Source organism: Muscardinus avellanarius (assembly GCF_963383645.1).
Source record: "Muscardinus avellanarius genome assembly, chromosome: 12".
Classification (NCBI taxonomy): domain Eukaryota; kingdom Metazoa; phylum Chordata; class Mammalia; order Rodentia; family Gliridae; genus Muscardinus; species Muscardinus avellanarius.
This window is the reverse complement of record NC_137798.1, coordinates 28726198-28740296: the sequence shown is the minus strand read 5'-3', so window position 1 is coordinate 28740296 and position 14099 is coordinate 28726198. Positions and strand designations below refer to the sequence as shown.

Here is a 14099-nt window from a genome sequence, read left to right as displayed (position 1 = left end):
CCACTGTGCCCAGCTCCAAGCCCTTGTTTTTGTTCTTTCTTTCTTTCATTTTTTTTTTTTTTTTTTTTTTTTTGGTACTGGGGTTAAAACCCAGGGGCATTCTACTTCTGAGCTACACCCCCAGCCCTATTTTTTAAATTCTTTATTTTGAAACAGGGTCTCACTGAGTTGCAAAGGACCTCACTAAGTAGTAATCAACTGTCCTCAAACCGTGATCTTCCTGTCTCAGCCTCCCAAATGCTGGGATTACAAGTGTGTGCCACCATGTCCAGCTTGTTTTTATTCTTTTTTTTTCTTTCTTTCTTCTTCTTTTTTTTTTTTTTTTTTGGTGGTACTGGGGTTCCTGGAAACCCTGCTACCTTTGGGCTACACTCCCAGACCTATTATATATATATATTTTTTAAATTTAGAAACAGGGTCTCTTAAGCCAACGAGGCTGGCTTTGAACCTGCACGACCTTCTGTCTTCTGCCTCCCAAGCACAGGGGATTACAAGCGTGCGCCATCATGCCTGGCTTTTATTCAGTTTTGAAACGGGGTCTCACTAAGTTGCCAAAGGCCTCACTATGTGGCTGAGGCTGGCTGTGAACCTGTGATTTTCCTGATGCAGCCTCCCAAATACTGGAATTACAGGCCCTGCTTTTGGTGTGTTTTTCTAAGGATGAAAAGGCTGGGATGGCGTTGTAGCTAAAGATTTGATCTCATTTCTTGACCTTGTTTCCTTTGAAGTAGCTCAAGGCCCAGACTTCGGGGTAAAGGCCCAAGTTTCCTGGCAGTCACCCGGCTTTCTGCATGGGGAAGTGTGTAGACTTCTTCTTTCAGGCCACGTAGTCACAGGGTGTAGGGATCGCCCTTACACTTCCTCTAATCTCAGCATGTGAACAAGTCTTTATGTCGTACTCTGCAACCTTCCTGCCTTTCTGAATTGTTTGGTGAGAGAGAAGTGAGGCTAGGGTGGGGCATAGTGGACCCAGGGAGAGGGGTCTGGGCCCCCACCCAGTTCTCAGCTAGCTTGCTGGTGCAGAGCCTTCAGCTCTCCTTTCTTCTCGACCCCCAGTCCCGGGGCAGAGCTGACAAAGGAGATTCCTGAGAGAGTGCCTTCTTATCACAGAAAGTGCTGAGCCCAGTGCTCCCAGCTGCCCCTCTTGCAGATGCTGAGCGCCCGTGAACCTTGGACCCAGACGTTGCTTAATACCCCTGTCCCTTTCCCTCAGCCTTTCTTTGCCTGCTCCCTCCGCCCTTCTTGACTTAAATCCATAGGCATTTGTCTGGCCTTCTCTTTTACTGCTGGCTGAAGGGAGAAGCACCCAGACCACTGCTGTGGGAGGGCTCGTCTCTGTGACTGCCGCTGGAGAGACTGCTGCTGGCCATTGCCGCGGGACCCTCCTATATCCAGGGCCAGGGAGTGAGTGTGCTGCCACCGTGTCCCCACGCCCCGTGCTGACCTCTCTGCTGCTCTGCAGCGTCCAGGCTGTCCCTCTCCAGAGTGCCTCTTGCCTTGCTTAGTACCTGTCTCCCTTGCCCGACTGGCCTTTCCTATGTCCATCTCAGTCCCCTGCTGTGTTTTCCTGCATCCGCTGCCTGGTTTCGGCGTCTGCTTGCCTTGGTTTTGGGTGGTAAATGTGTCTCCAATGGCAACTCCGGGAGGTGGCCGGGAGAGGGGCGCCATCATAAACTGCTGCCATCTCTAGGGTGAACTTAGAGATGACCCATTTTGGGTCACCTAGACAGTTTTGGGTGATGAGGGCTTTTTTTTATTTGTTTGCAGTAGTGGGGATGGAGCCCAGGGGCATTCTACCTCCAAGTTACACCCCCAGCCCTTTTTTTTTTTTTTTTTTGTGGTTCTGGGGTTCCTGGAAGCCCTTTCTCCTCCGGGCTACACTCCCAGACATATATATATATATATATATATATATATATATATATATATATATATATATTTGGAAACAGGGTCTCTTAAGCCAGCATGGCTGGCTGGCTTCGAACCTGCGCGATCCTCCTGTCTCCGCCTCCCAAGCACGGGGATTACAAGCGTGCGCCACCACTCCCGGCCCTATTTTTTATTCTTTATTTCGAAACGGTCTCACTGAGTTGCAAAGGGCCTCACCCTAAGTAACTGAGGCTGGCCGCGAACCGTGGTCCTCCTGTCTCAGCCTCCCGAATGCTGGGATTACGAGTGTGTGCCACCACGCCCGGCTCCTGTGATGAGGGCTTTGATGGCAGGAGGCCTGGGATAGTAGAGACTGAAAGTTTCTGGGAAGGGAAATGCAACAGATAGAGGTGCGGTGTCTCCCTTCAGGATAGGAGGGGCTGCTTGGGCTTTGCCAGGGTTGAAGACCCCAGCTGGACGTTGTTAATGGATGCTCCCTGAGCAGGGAGATGGCTGTGAGTTTCCAGCCGAAAATCTCTGAAGCCTTTAGATTTGCCAGAGGTAGAGTTGTTGGGGGGGGGGGGGGAAGAGCAGGGCTGTGGGGAGATCCCGCAGATTAGCTGCTTGCAAACTTGGTTCCTCCTGTTGCATCTCAGCACAGGTAACAGGTGAGACTGAGATTGGAGGGAGGACACACTTTTTAGATAATGTGAAAACTCTTGCTCAAACCACTATAGTTATACCTGGGAGCTGCCAAACTACCCCCATCTCTGTCTTGTATGCCAGCAGGCTCCTATCACAGCGGGTTGGAATTTAGTTTCCTAGCTGGTAAATCTCGTGGGCTGAATCCTAATGATGGGAGACAGATGCTTTCTCTTTGGGAACAAGTGCCTTCTCATAAACATTTAAGTTGGGAAGCCAGGTGTGATGGTGCACACTTGTAATCGCAGCATTTGGGAGGCTGAGATGGGGGAATCGCAGTTCGCAACCAGCCTCGGCTACTTAGTGAGACCTTGTTTCAAAATAAAGAATAAAAAACAGGGCCGGGGGTGTAGCTTTGAGGTCGAATGCCCTGGGTTCCATCCCCAGTACCACACACACACACACACAACCCCACAAAATTTAAGTTGGGGTCGTTTAGCTGAGCCAGCTGGAGAAGGGGTTATTCCAAGGTGGGAAGCGAGAGAGAGGTCTCAGATGTGGTGTGTGGGCTGCTCATACTGGCCCCTGTGGGGTAGGGGGAGGTTGGTTATCACCAACCACCCCTATACCTTGTCTTCTTTCTTCTCTAAAGGGCAATGCCAGGAAGCTGGTGAAGTCTTTTCTCTCCTCCATCATGGTCAACAGCAGCATGTATGAAGTGGCCTCTCAGCAGGAGGCGGATGCCTCCCCTGTGGGCGATGGGGCCAGCCCAGGGTCCGAGCAGGTAAAGCTGAAGAAGGAGATCTCGCTGCTTAACGGCGTGTGCCTGATTGTGGGGAACATGATTGGCTCGGGAATCTTTGTTTCCCCCAAGGGTGTGCTCATGTACAGTGCCTCCTTCGGCCTCTCCCTGGTCATCTGGGCTGTCGGGGGCCTCTTCTCAGTCTTCGGAGCACTTTGTTATGCGGAACTGGGCACCACCATTAAGAAATCTGGAGCCAGCTATGCCTATATCCTGGAAGCCTTTGGGGGACTACTTGCCTTCATCCGCCTCTGGACCTCCCTGCTCATCATCGAACCCACCAGCCAGGCTGTCATTGCCATCACCTTTGCCAACTACATGGTGCAGCCCTTCTTCGGGAGCTGCAACACTCCCTATGCTGCCGGCCGCTTGCTGGCCGCTGCCTGCATCTGTGAGTGGGGATGGGCAGGAGCGGTGGGTGGAGGACAGGGCCAGGTGGGGATGTGAGTCCAGCAGGCAGCATCGAGGCCTTGGAACGAGGCCTCCAATACTGTGCGTGTGCGTGCGTATGTTACTGGGGATTGAGCCCAGGGGCATTCTACCTCTGATCTACACCCCCAGCCTTATTTATTTATTTATTTATTTATTTATTTATTTATTTATTTATTGCGGGTCTGGGGATGGAGCCCAGGTACATTCAACCTCCAAGCTACACCCCTTGCCCTATTTTTTATTCTTTATTTTGAAACAGGGTCTCACTAAGTTGTAGAGAACTTCACTAATTAGCTGAGGCTGTCCAGAAATCGCGATCCTCTGGTCTCAGCCTTCCGAATGCTGGGATTACAAGCGTACACCACCACGCCTGGCTATAATTCGTATTCTTACAGGAAATGCAGTACCTTGTAGATTGCTTTAGGAAGTGTGGGTGTTTTAATAATATTTTTTTTTCAGGGACATAGAGATTTATGTAGAAAAGTAAAAAATACATATTAGATGTATCGAGCCTGGCACATGCTTGTAATCCCAGTATTTGGGAGGCTGAGACAGGAGGATTCGGGTTTGTGGCCACCCTCAGCTACTTAGCGAGGCCCTCTGCAATTTAGTGAGACCCTGTTTCAAAATAAAGAATAAAAAATAGGGCTGGGAGTGTAGCTTAAAGGTAGAATGCCCCTGGGTCCCATCCTCAGTACCGGAAAAAAAAAAAAAATTAGAGAATTAGAGGTGTTGCTAGGCATGGTGGTGCATGCCTATAATCCCAGTACTTGGGAGGCTGAGACAAGAGCATCACAGGTTTGAGGGCAGGCTTGGTAATTTAGCAAGACTCTGTTGCAAAATAAAATAGGGCTAGAGGTGTAGGTTAGAGGTAGAATGTCCCTGGGTTCAATCCCCAGTAACACACACACACACACACACACACACACACACCCCAAAAAAACAAACAGCTGGGCGTGGTGGTGCACGCTTGTAATCCCAGCATTCGGGAGGCTGAGACTGGAGGATTGCGCGGACAGCCTCAGCTACTTAGTGAGGCCCTCTGCAACTCAGTGAGACCTGGTTTCAAAATAAAGAATAAAAAATAGGGCAGGGGGTGTAGTTCGGAGGTAAAATGCCCCTGGGTTCCATCTCCAGACCCACAAAATAAACAAAAAACAAAAGCCAAAAAAACAAGAAAAGATAAGAGGAAGGGTTTATTGGCTCTCATTTTTGTAGGTATTAGCCCATGGTCGTTGGCTCTGTTGCTTTTAAGCCTGATTTGGTACATCTTGGTGAGAGCACGTGGTGAAGCCCATTCACCCCATGGCCAGATGAAGGAGGAAGATGCGGGACTAGGTGCCTAATATATTCTTCAAGGACATTGCCCCTTAGGACCAGAAACTTCTAATTAGGTCCCACTTCTTAAAGGTCCTACTTCTTCCCAGTCCTGCTTGATATATCTTTTTTCCATCCTTTATTTTTATTCTTTGATGGAATGAGTTTCTTGTAGGCAGCTTGCATGAGTATTTCTGTGGGCGCTAGAGTTTTATTTTATTTTATTGCTGTACTAGGGATTGAACCCAGGGGCATTCTATCTCTGAGCTAAACCCCCAGCCCGATCTATCTTTCCTCTTCTCTTCTCTTTTCTTCTTTTCTTCTCTTTTCTTCTCTTCTCCTTCCTTCCTTCCCTCCCTCTTCCTTCCTTTCTTTCTTTCTTTTTTTCTTTCTCTTTCTTTTTTTTCTTATACTGGGGATAGAACCCATTGGCATTCTACCTCTGCTACACTCCCAGCCCTATTTTTTATTCTTTATTTTGAAATAGGGACTTACTGACTTGAAAAGGGCCTCACTAAGTAGTTGAGGCTGTCCACGAACTGCGATCCTCCTGTCTGCCTCCCAAGCACAGGGATTACAAGCGTGCGCCACCACACCCGGCTTAGTCTTTATTTTGAAGCAGGGTATCACTAAGTTGCGGAGGGCCTCACTAAGTAGCTGAGGCTGGCTGTGAACCTGTGATTCTTCAGTCTCAGCCTCCCAAGTACTGGGTACAAACATGTGCCACCATGTCTGGTTTAAAGTTTTATTTTATTTTTTTTGTGGTACTGGGGATGGAACCTAGGGGCTTTCTACCTCCCAGGCCTATTGTATACATTTTTTGGAAACAGGGTGTCTCTGAGAGCCTCACTAAGTAGCTGAGGCTGGCTTTGAACCTGCGCGCTCCTCCTGTCTCAGCCTCCCAAGTGCGGGGATTACAAGTGTGCACCACCACGCCCGGCTTCTCTCCATCTTACAAGTAAAATACTATAATTACTTTTATGATGCTGGGTAAAATATTTAATTATTTATTTTGTTTTGGGTACTGGGAATTTTTTTTTTTTTTTTTTTTTTTGGTGGTACTGGGGTTCCTGGAAGCCCTTCTACCTCCGGGCTACACTCCCAGACCTATTTTTACATTTTAATTTGGAAACAGGGTCTCCTAAGCCAGCGCGCACGGCTGGCTTTGAACCTGCGCGATCCTCCTGTCTCTACCTCCCAAGCGCGGGGATTACAAGTGTGCGCCACCACGCCCGGCGAGGGTACTGGGAATTGAACCAGTGGCATTCTACCTTTGAGCTCACCTTTAGCCTTCCCCCCGCTTTTTTTTTTTTTAGTATTTTTATTTTTTGAAACAGGGTCTCACTGAATTGTGAAGGGCATTGCTAAGTGGCTGAGGCTGTCCGTGAACTGCGATCCTCCTCAAACTGTGATCCTCCAGTCTCTGCTTCCCAAATGTTGGGATTATAAGCATACATCACTACACCTGGCTTATTTTTTATCTTGAAGCAGGGCCTCACTAAGTTGTTGAGAGCCTTGTTTAGTTGCTGAGGCTGTGTGTTGTGTGTGTGTGTGTGTGTGTCGCACTGGGGACTGAACCCAGAGGCATTCTACCTCCTAGCTACATCTCCAGCCCTATTTCATTTTTGCTTTAAAAAAATTTTTTTTTCCCCATGTGTGGTACTAGGGATTGGACCCAGAGGCTTTCTACCTCTGAGCTATACTCCCAGCCCTATTTTATTTTTATTTTTGAAACTGGGTCTTGTTAGGTTGATGAGAGTCTCACTACTTGCTGAGTCTGGGCCCTTTTTATTTTTTGTTTTGAAACAAAGTCTCTTTAGGTTGCTGAGTGTTACTGTGTTACTGAGGCTGTACTTGAACCTGCGATCCTCTTGTCTGGGCCTCCAAGTACTGGGATTACAGGTCATGTAAGATATTATTTAGATCTGTGCATTCAGTGAAGACATGTTGGGGTACTAAGAGGATGATCTTCTACGGCCCCATCCCTCAGGTGCCCCTGGTCTTGAAAAACGCCCTGTCACGCCAGGCGTGGTGGCCCAAGTACGTGTAATCTCAGTACAAGGCTGAGATTGGAGGATCACAGGTTCACAGCAGCCTCTGCAATTAGTGAGACCCTGTTTCAAAATAAAGAATAAAACATAGGTCTGAGGATGTAGCTAAGAGCTAGAATGCCCCTAGGTACTGCAAAAAACAAAAAATAAATAAAAAAGAAAAGAAACATGCTCTTCCAGCCTGGGAAAGCCCAGGACCTAGGAGAAGCCATCCCCCAGCAGTGAAGAAGCACAGACATTCTTTAAGGGCGGCGGCAGCAGCCAGGTACGCAGGGGTTTGTACTGGGTGCGGTTGCTCATTGGTTCAACCTTATGCTCTTTTCATTTTCAATTTCTTTCTTTTTATTTGTGGTACTGGGGATGAAACCCAGACACATTCTGCCTCTGAGCTGCACCCTAGACTTCTTTTATTCTTTATATTGAAACAGGATCTCACTAAGTTGCAGAGTGACTCACTATATTGCTGAGGTTGGCCTCAAATCTATGATCCTCCTGTCCCAGCCTCTCAGATACTAGGATTACTAGAGTACACCACCATCATGCTTGACTTTTTCAAGTTTTTTTTTTTTTTTTGCAGTCCTGGGGATGGAACCCAGGGGCATTCTCCCTCCGAGCTACACCCTTGGCCCTATTTTTTATTTTTTATTTTGAAACAGGGTCTCACTGAGTCGCAAAGGGCCTCACTAGAAGTAGCTGAGGCTGGTTGTGAATTACGATCCTCCTGTCTCAGCCTCCCAAATGCTGGGATTGCAAGCGTGCACCACCACGCCCGGCTCTTTCTCAACTTCATCACTCCATGTAGTCAGTTTCCTCTCCAGCCTCGCTGATTTCACTGTTGTGCAGATAACTGGCTGTCTGCTGTGGGGTCCTGCTGTGTTTTATGCATCCGTGTGTACGACTCAAACTTGTTTCCATATATGGGATGTTTGTCACGTATGGCCGCTGTTAGTGAGAGTGGAAGGCACTGCCTTGTGTTGCAAGACAGGGGTTTCCCCCCTGAGGGCTTAAATATGATCTGGACGCCGTGGCGCAGGCCTTAAGCCCAGTACTTGGGACGTGGAGTCTGGAGGGTTGCAGGCTCAAAGACAACAGTTTAGCCAGGCCCCCTGCAACCTGGTGAGACCTTGTTTCAAAATAAAAACTGAAAAGGGCTAGGGGTATAGTTTGGAGGTAAAATGCCCCTGGGTTCAATCCCTAGTTAAGTTACTTACACACACACACACACACACACACACACACACCACACATCTGTAGTTTCTCTTGCATGGCTTGTGGATGATCTGGTAGGTTACTCATTGGCGAGACTAATTTTAGGATTAGTCTTGGGCCACCTCAGATGTAGGTGTGTATTAGAGAGGGATCATCATTCCATTTAAGTATTTTTTTTTTTATAGTACTGGGAATTGAACCCAGAGGCTTTCTAACCCCTGAGCTACACCTGCAGCTCAAATGGGGATTGAGCCCAGAGGTTCAATCTAAGCTCTACCTCCACCCCCATCCTTTAAAAATTTTAAACAGGGTCTCACTAGGTTACTGAGTATTGCTACTTGCTGAGACTATCCTCGAACCTCTCAGCCTCCCAGGTACTAGGATTACAGGCCTGTACCTCCACACCTGGCACCTCTAGCCCCCTCTTTTTTTTTATTTTTTGTGGTATTGGGGGTGGAACCCAAGGGCTTTTCTACCTCCAGGCTATACTCCCTATTTTTTTTACTTTATTTGGAAACAGGGTCTCACTAAGTTGCTGAGAGCCTCACTCAGTAGCTGAGGCTGGCTTTGAACCTGCACGATCCTCCTGTCTCAGCCTCCCAAGTGCTGGGATTCCAAGCGTGTGCCACCACGCCCGGCTACCTCTAGCCCTTTTTATTTTTAAATAAGACCTCACTAAATTATTGCACACTGGCCTAGAACCTGTGATTCTCCTGTCTCAGCCTCCCAAATACTGGGATTAAAGGCATGCACCACTGTGCCTGGTTCATCTACTTATTTTTTTTTTTTGCGGGTCTGGGGGTGGAACCCAGGGGCATTCGACCTCTGAGCTACACCCCCTGCCCTATTTTTTATTCTTTATTTTGAAACCGGGTCTTACTGAGTTGCAGAGGGACTTGAACTGCAATCCTCTGGTCTCAGCCTCCCAATGACTGTATCACTTTAGGCACCAGAATTCTATTATTTGAACTATCTTTACTGCTCTCTCTCTCTCTCTCTCTCTCTCTCTCTCTCTCTCTCTCTCTCTCTCTCTCTCTCTCTCTCACTGGGAATGGAACCCTTCTACCTCTGGGCTACTCTCCCAAACCTATTTTATATTTTATTTGGAAACAGGGTCTCCTAAGCCAGCAAGGCTGACTTCGAACCTGCGCGATCCTCCTGTCTCCGCCTCCCAAGTGCAGGATTACAAGTGTTTGACACCACACCCGGCAACGTGGTGGCGCATGCGTGTAATCCTCGAGCTTGGGAGGCGGAGACAGGAGAATCACGCAGGTTCGAAGCCAGCCTCGCTGGCTTAGGAGACCCTGTTTCCAAATAAAGTATAAAAATAGGTTTGGGAGTGTAGCCCAGAAGTAGAAGGGTTTCCAGGAACCCCAGTACTACCAAAAAAACAAAAAACAAAAAACCCCCCAAATACCCCAATGACGTGTCTGCCTGCCTTCATAATTTGACGTTTCCCTTGATGACTCAGGGCCTCCGTCACACATCTAGTTCTAGGCCTGTGGGATCTCCCGGGCCGCTGGTCACTAGGGTGGGGAACGATGTTTGCTTCCTCAGTGACCTCAGCCTGCTGGCCCGACTTGAGTTCTTCAGGTTTTATTCTTTTCTGGTTTCTCTATGTGCCGTCTCTGACAGCTGTCATTCTTGATTCTGGCATCATGCCTACCTGCACCAGTCACTCCTTTTTAATCTGCTGCTTCTAATTTGGGAGTAGAGACGTACTCAACCCCCTGAGCACCCACGTGATCATGCACGCACAGTATACGCCCTTACATGAACACACGCAAAGTAGCCGCAGTTATGATGAGTTTGCAGAGTTCCCTCCCCAGCCTGTAAAAGGCCTGAGGTTTGCGGGTGGACTCGTGACATACATTTGAGACAAGTCTGGCAGAGTGAATAGCGTACCAGACTCGTGTTTGAGGCTGAGCTCAGTAGCTGTGTGATTGGAGGTGCAAGGTGCAGTGACTTTACTTCCAGGCTGTGGGGGGAATGAAATGAGATTGGGTGAATCTGGGCTGGTGCTGTGTGCCTGTACTATAGTCCCAGCTGCTCGGAGGCAGGAAGATCACTTGAACTCAGAAGTGCAAGGTCAGTCTGGGCAACATGGCAAGATCCTGCCCACAAACAAACCCAAAGAGATTCAGTATAAAGCACTGGTTATTGCTTAAAATTATTCTCTTTCAGCCAGGTGATTTGTGCACACCTGTAATCCCAGTACTTGGGAGGCTGAGACAGGATCCCAGGTTCGAGGCCAGCCTTGGCAATTTAGTGAGACCCTGTTTCAAAACAAATAATAAAGCCGGGCATGGTGGTGCACGCTTGTAATCCCCGCGCTTGGGAGGCTGAGACAGGAGGATCTTCCAGGTTTGAAGCCAGCCTCAGCTACTTAGGCTCTCAGCAACTTAGTGAGACCCTGTTTCCAAATAAAATATAAAATAGGTCTGGGAGTACAGCCCGGAGGTAGAAAGCCTCTGGGTTCCATCCCCAGTACTACCAAAAACAAAACAAAACAAATAATAAAAAGGGCTGGGGTATAGCTTGGAGATAGAATGCCCCTGGGTTTAATCCCCAGTACCAAAAAAGGAATGTCTTTTTTGGCTACTTGTAAGCCTTTTTCTTTTCCTGCTATTTGGCTTTCTCCTGTGTGGTCATGGTTAGGTAAATGAGCTATTACTGCATAGGCAGCATCTGGACTTTGTCCTATCTTTAATAACTTCAGAGAGACAGAGATCTGGAAGAGAGTTCAGAAGGGCAACCAAGATGGTAAGAATTCAGTGACATGTATGAGTCATGGGTTTATTCCTTCAGCTACTGTTTACTAAGTCCCTAGCACTGTCAGACGCGGAGTCCTGTGAGGACATTCTGTTTAGCTTAAGTAACGCTTTGGGCGAAATCTTTAGATTTAGCAAGAGAGGGGCATTAATAGAGAACTCTTATTCATTCTATCCCTCATGAAATATTTATTTATGGCATGTTACATACTAGGCATTTTACTTTGGAGAATAATATATGACATTTTCCATCCAAGAACTCTAGTCTAAGAGGGATTTGTTAACAACTAGTTGTCAATACAATAAGTGCGGCGACAGAGGCACCAAAGGGGTGAGATGACTATTTTTTTTTTTTTTTGCGGGTTTGGGGATGGAACCCAGAGGTATTTGACCTCTGAGCTACATCCCCTGCCCAATTTTTTATTCTTTATTTTGAAACAGGGTCTCACCGAGTTGCAGAGGGCCTACACTAAGTAGCTGAGGCTGTCGCGAGCCGCGATCCTCCGGTCTTTGCCTCCCAAATGGTGGGATTACAAGCGTGCGCCACCACGCCTGGCTCTGAGATGACTATTTTTGCGTGGGAAGAGAGTTTAGGAAGACTACAGAGACCATGCTATCTGAGCCGAATGTTGAGAAGACACATAGCTGTCTTCTAGAACATTTCGCACAGAGGTGCCTGCATGTGCAAAGATGTAGCAGTGCAAAATGGCGCAGAGTATTCAGATAACTGTAGGTAGTTGGTATGTCTGGAATGTGGGGTGGCAGAGGGGTGAGGAGGTGGCTCAGGTACAGAGGGTTTTACATCATGCCTGAACAGGTTGGGCTTGATCCTGAAGGCGGGGGAAGCTACTGATGTATGTAGAAGGGTGGGGCATAAGGGGCTGGAGATATTGAAATGATGTGAATTGGTTAGAAGGAGAACTCTCGTGGCCACATGGAGAGTGTTTTTGGAAAAAGGGAGAGAGAGAAGGTGGAGAGACTGGTTAGGACCTGAAACCCGAGTCCAAGTGAAGGATGATGGAGACCTGCTGAGATTGTGGCCTTGGGAACAGAGATGAGAAGATGGACAAAGAAATAGTTGCAAGCTGAGTGTGGTGGCACGTGCCTGTAATCCCAGTATTTGGGAGGCTGAGAAAAGGAGGATCGCAGCTTCAAGACCAGACTCAGCAACTTGAGGAGACTCTCAGTAAGCTATGAGACCCTATTTCAAAAGAAAACAACAACAAATACAAAATGGGCTGGAGGCATACTCGGAGGCAGGATGCTTCTGCGTTTGATACACAGTACCCCCCCATAAATAAAAAGAAATAGTTACGAGTGGGATTTCTAAGATGGGGCGGGGGTGAGCGCATATGCACACATGTGCTCTTAGGTGAAGCTGAGTGTTTGATCTTCTGTACGTGGGGGTGATAAGGGAGACGGCATGAGTGGTGGATGGGTAGTGGGGCCGCTGGGGCTTGTGCTGGGCTGCTCACATGCCCTTCCATGAGCAGTGCCTTTGGTCATCATAACCTAGATTGTATCATTTTCCTGGCAGCTGAATCACACTTACCTATAAAAAGAAGTTGATGCGTGGATGATAATACCAGTTTATTAGTACAATGGTGAGCACACTCATGCAATTTCTGATGCCCAGAACGCAGGTGTTCACTATCAAGGCACCTTCTTCCTGGAAGCACAGTCACTGGGAAACCAATTGCATAATGAAATCGCTTGTAGGATTTGGAACTAGAACAAAGGAAGGAAGTTTTGACTGCTCAAGAAATCTTTTTGTGTGTGTGTGGTGCTGGGGATTGAACCCAGAGGTATTCTACCTCTGACCAATTCATATATCCACAGACTGATTTTATTTTTTATTTGGAAACATAGTTTTGCTAAGTTGCTGAGAGCCTTGCTAAATTGCTGGAGCTGGGTTCAAACCTAGCATCTTCCTATTTCCTGGGATTCCTATTTCCTGGGATTCCTGTTGCCTGGGATTACAGGCATGCATCACCACACCTGGCTGAGAAATCCTTACTGAATGCACAGACTCTGTAAAATGTGGATAACTTGCAGCGTGGCACAGGAGATGGGCAAAATCAGTCAAGCTGAGCTCAGGTGGTGGGTTCCAGAAGGGGTGGGGGGGGTATAGGGCTTGCTGTCTGCCTTAGTGCAGAAAGACGAAGGGAACCAGGCTGTGGTGAAGCACCCAGATCTCTCCCATGACTTAATGGCTTCTCCACTCCGTTCAGACTTGTGTCGCCCCGCTTTCTCTGTCCAGCTATGCCAGTCTTCTCACTTTTCCTGACATTCGCCGGGCATGTCTGTGCCTCAGAGGCTTGGCACTTTTGTTTGTTAGCTCTGTGTCACTGTGACCAAAATACCTGACAAGAACACTGTAGAGGACGCATTTGTTTATTTTTGCTCATGGTTTCTGAGTCTCAGTCCACAGCTGGCCCATTTTGTTGCTCTGGGCTGTTGTGAGGCAGAACATCATGGTGGAAATTCATGGCGGAGTGGGGGGAAAGCTGCTCTGCTCTCGGCACCAGGGATCAGGAGAGAGGAAGGGGCCGGGAAAGATGAGCCTTGTGGGGCAGTCCGCCACGGCCTTCATCCTCCAGCTAGGTCCTGCCTCCCAATAGGCCATTTTATGATCAGTGGGTTAATCCATCAAATTTGTTGATCTGCGGCTGAGGCCAGAGCCCTCATGATGCAGTCATGGGCTGGAAGCCCCACCCCAGAGCCTTGCTGCATTGGGGACCATGCTGTCAACACATGGACCTTTGGGGTCATTCTAGATCCCAAACCATGACAGTGCCTTTTTCTTCTGCCAGGAGGTCTCTGTCCTCAGATATCCTTAGAGCATATTCTCTCAGTCATTTTTTTGCACAAACATTCGCTTAAAGACACCTATTTTTTGTTGTTGTTGTACTGAGGATTGGATCTAGGAACATTTTACCTCTGAGCTATACCCCAGACCTATTTTATTTTTATTTTGAAACAGGGTCTTACTAAGTTGCGAAGGCT

At 47.9% G+C, this 14099-nt stretch overlaps 1 protein-coding gene across 1 annotated transcript in view; it reads left to right on the top strand.

The window, feature by feature from the left end:
* Positions 1 to 3205: 3205 nt before the first annotated feature.
* The window catches only part of SLC7A7 (solute carrier family 7 member 7), a gene marked incomplete at both ends in the record, with an annotated part of 46254 nt that continues 35360 nt past the window's right edge, over positions 3206 to 14099 (top strand). Inside the window, one exon of the mRNA XM_080707392.1 lies at positions 3206 to 3704. Within this exon, the coding sequence (XP_080563518.1) occupies positions 3206 to 3704 (499 nt within the window). The remainder of the gene's footprint in view (positions 3705 to 14099) is intronic.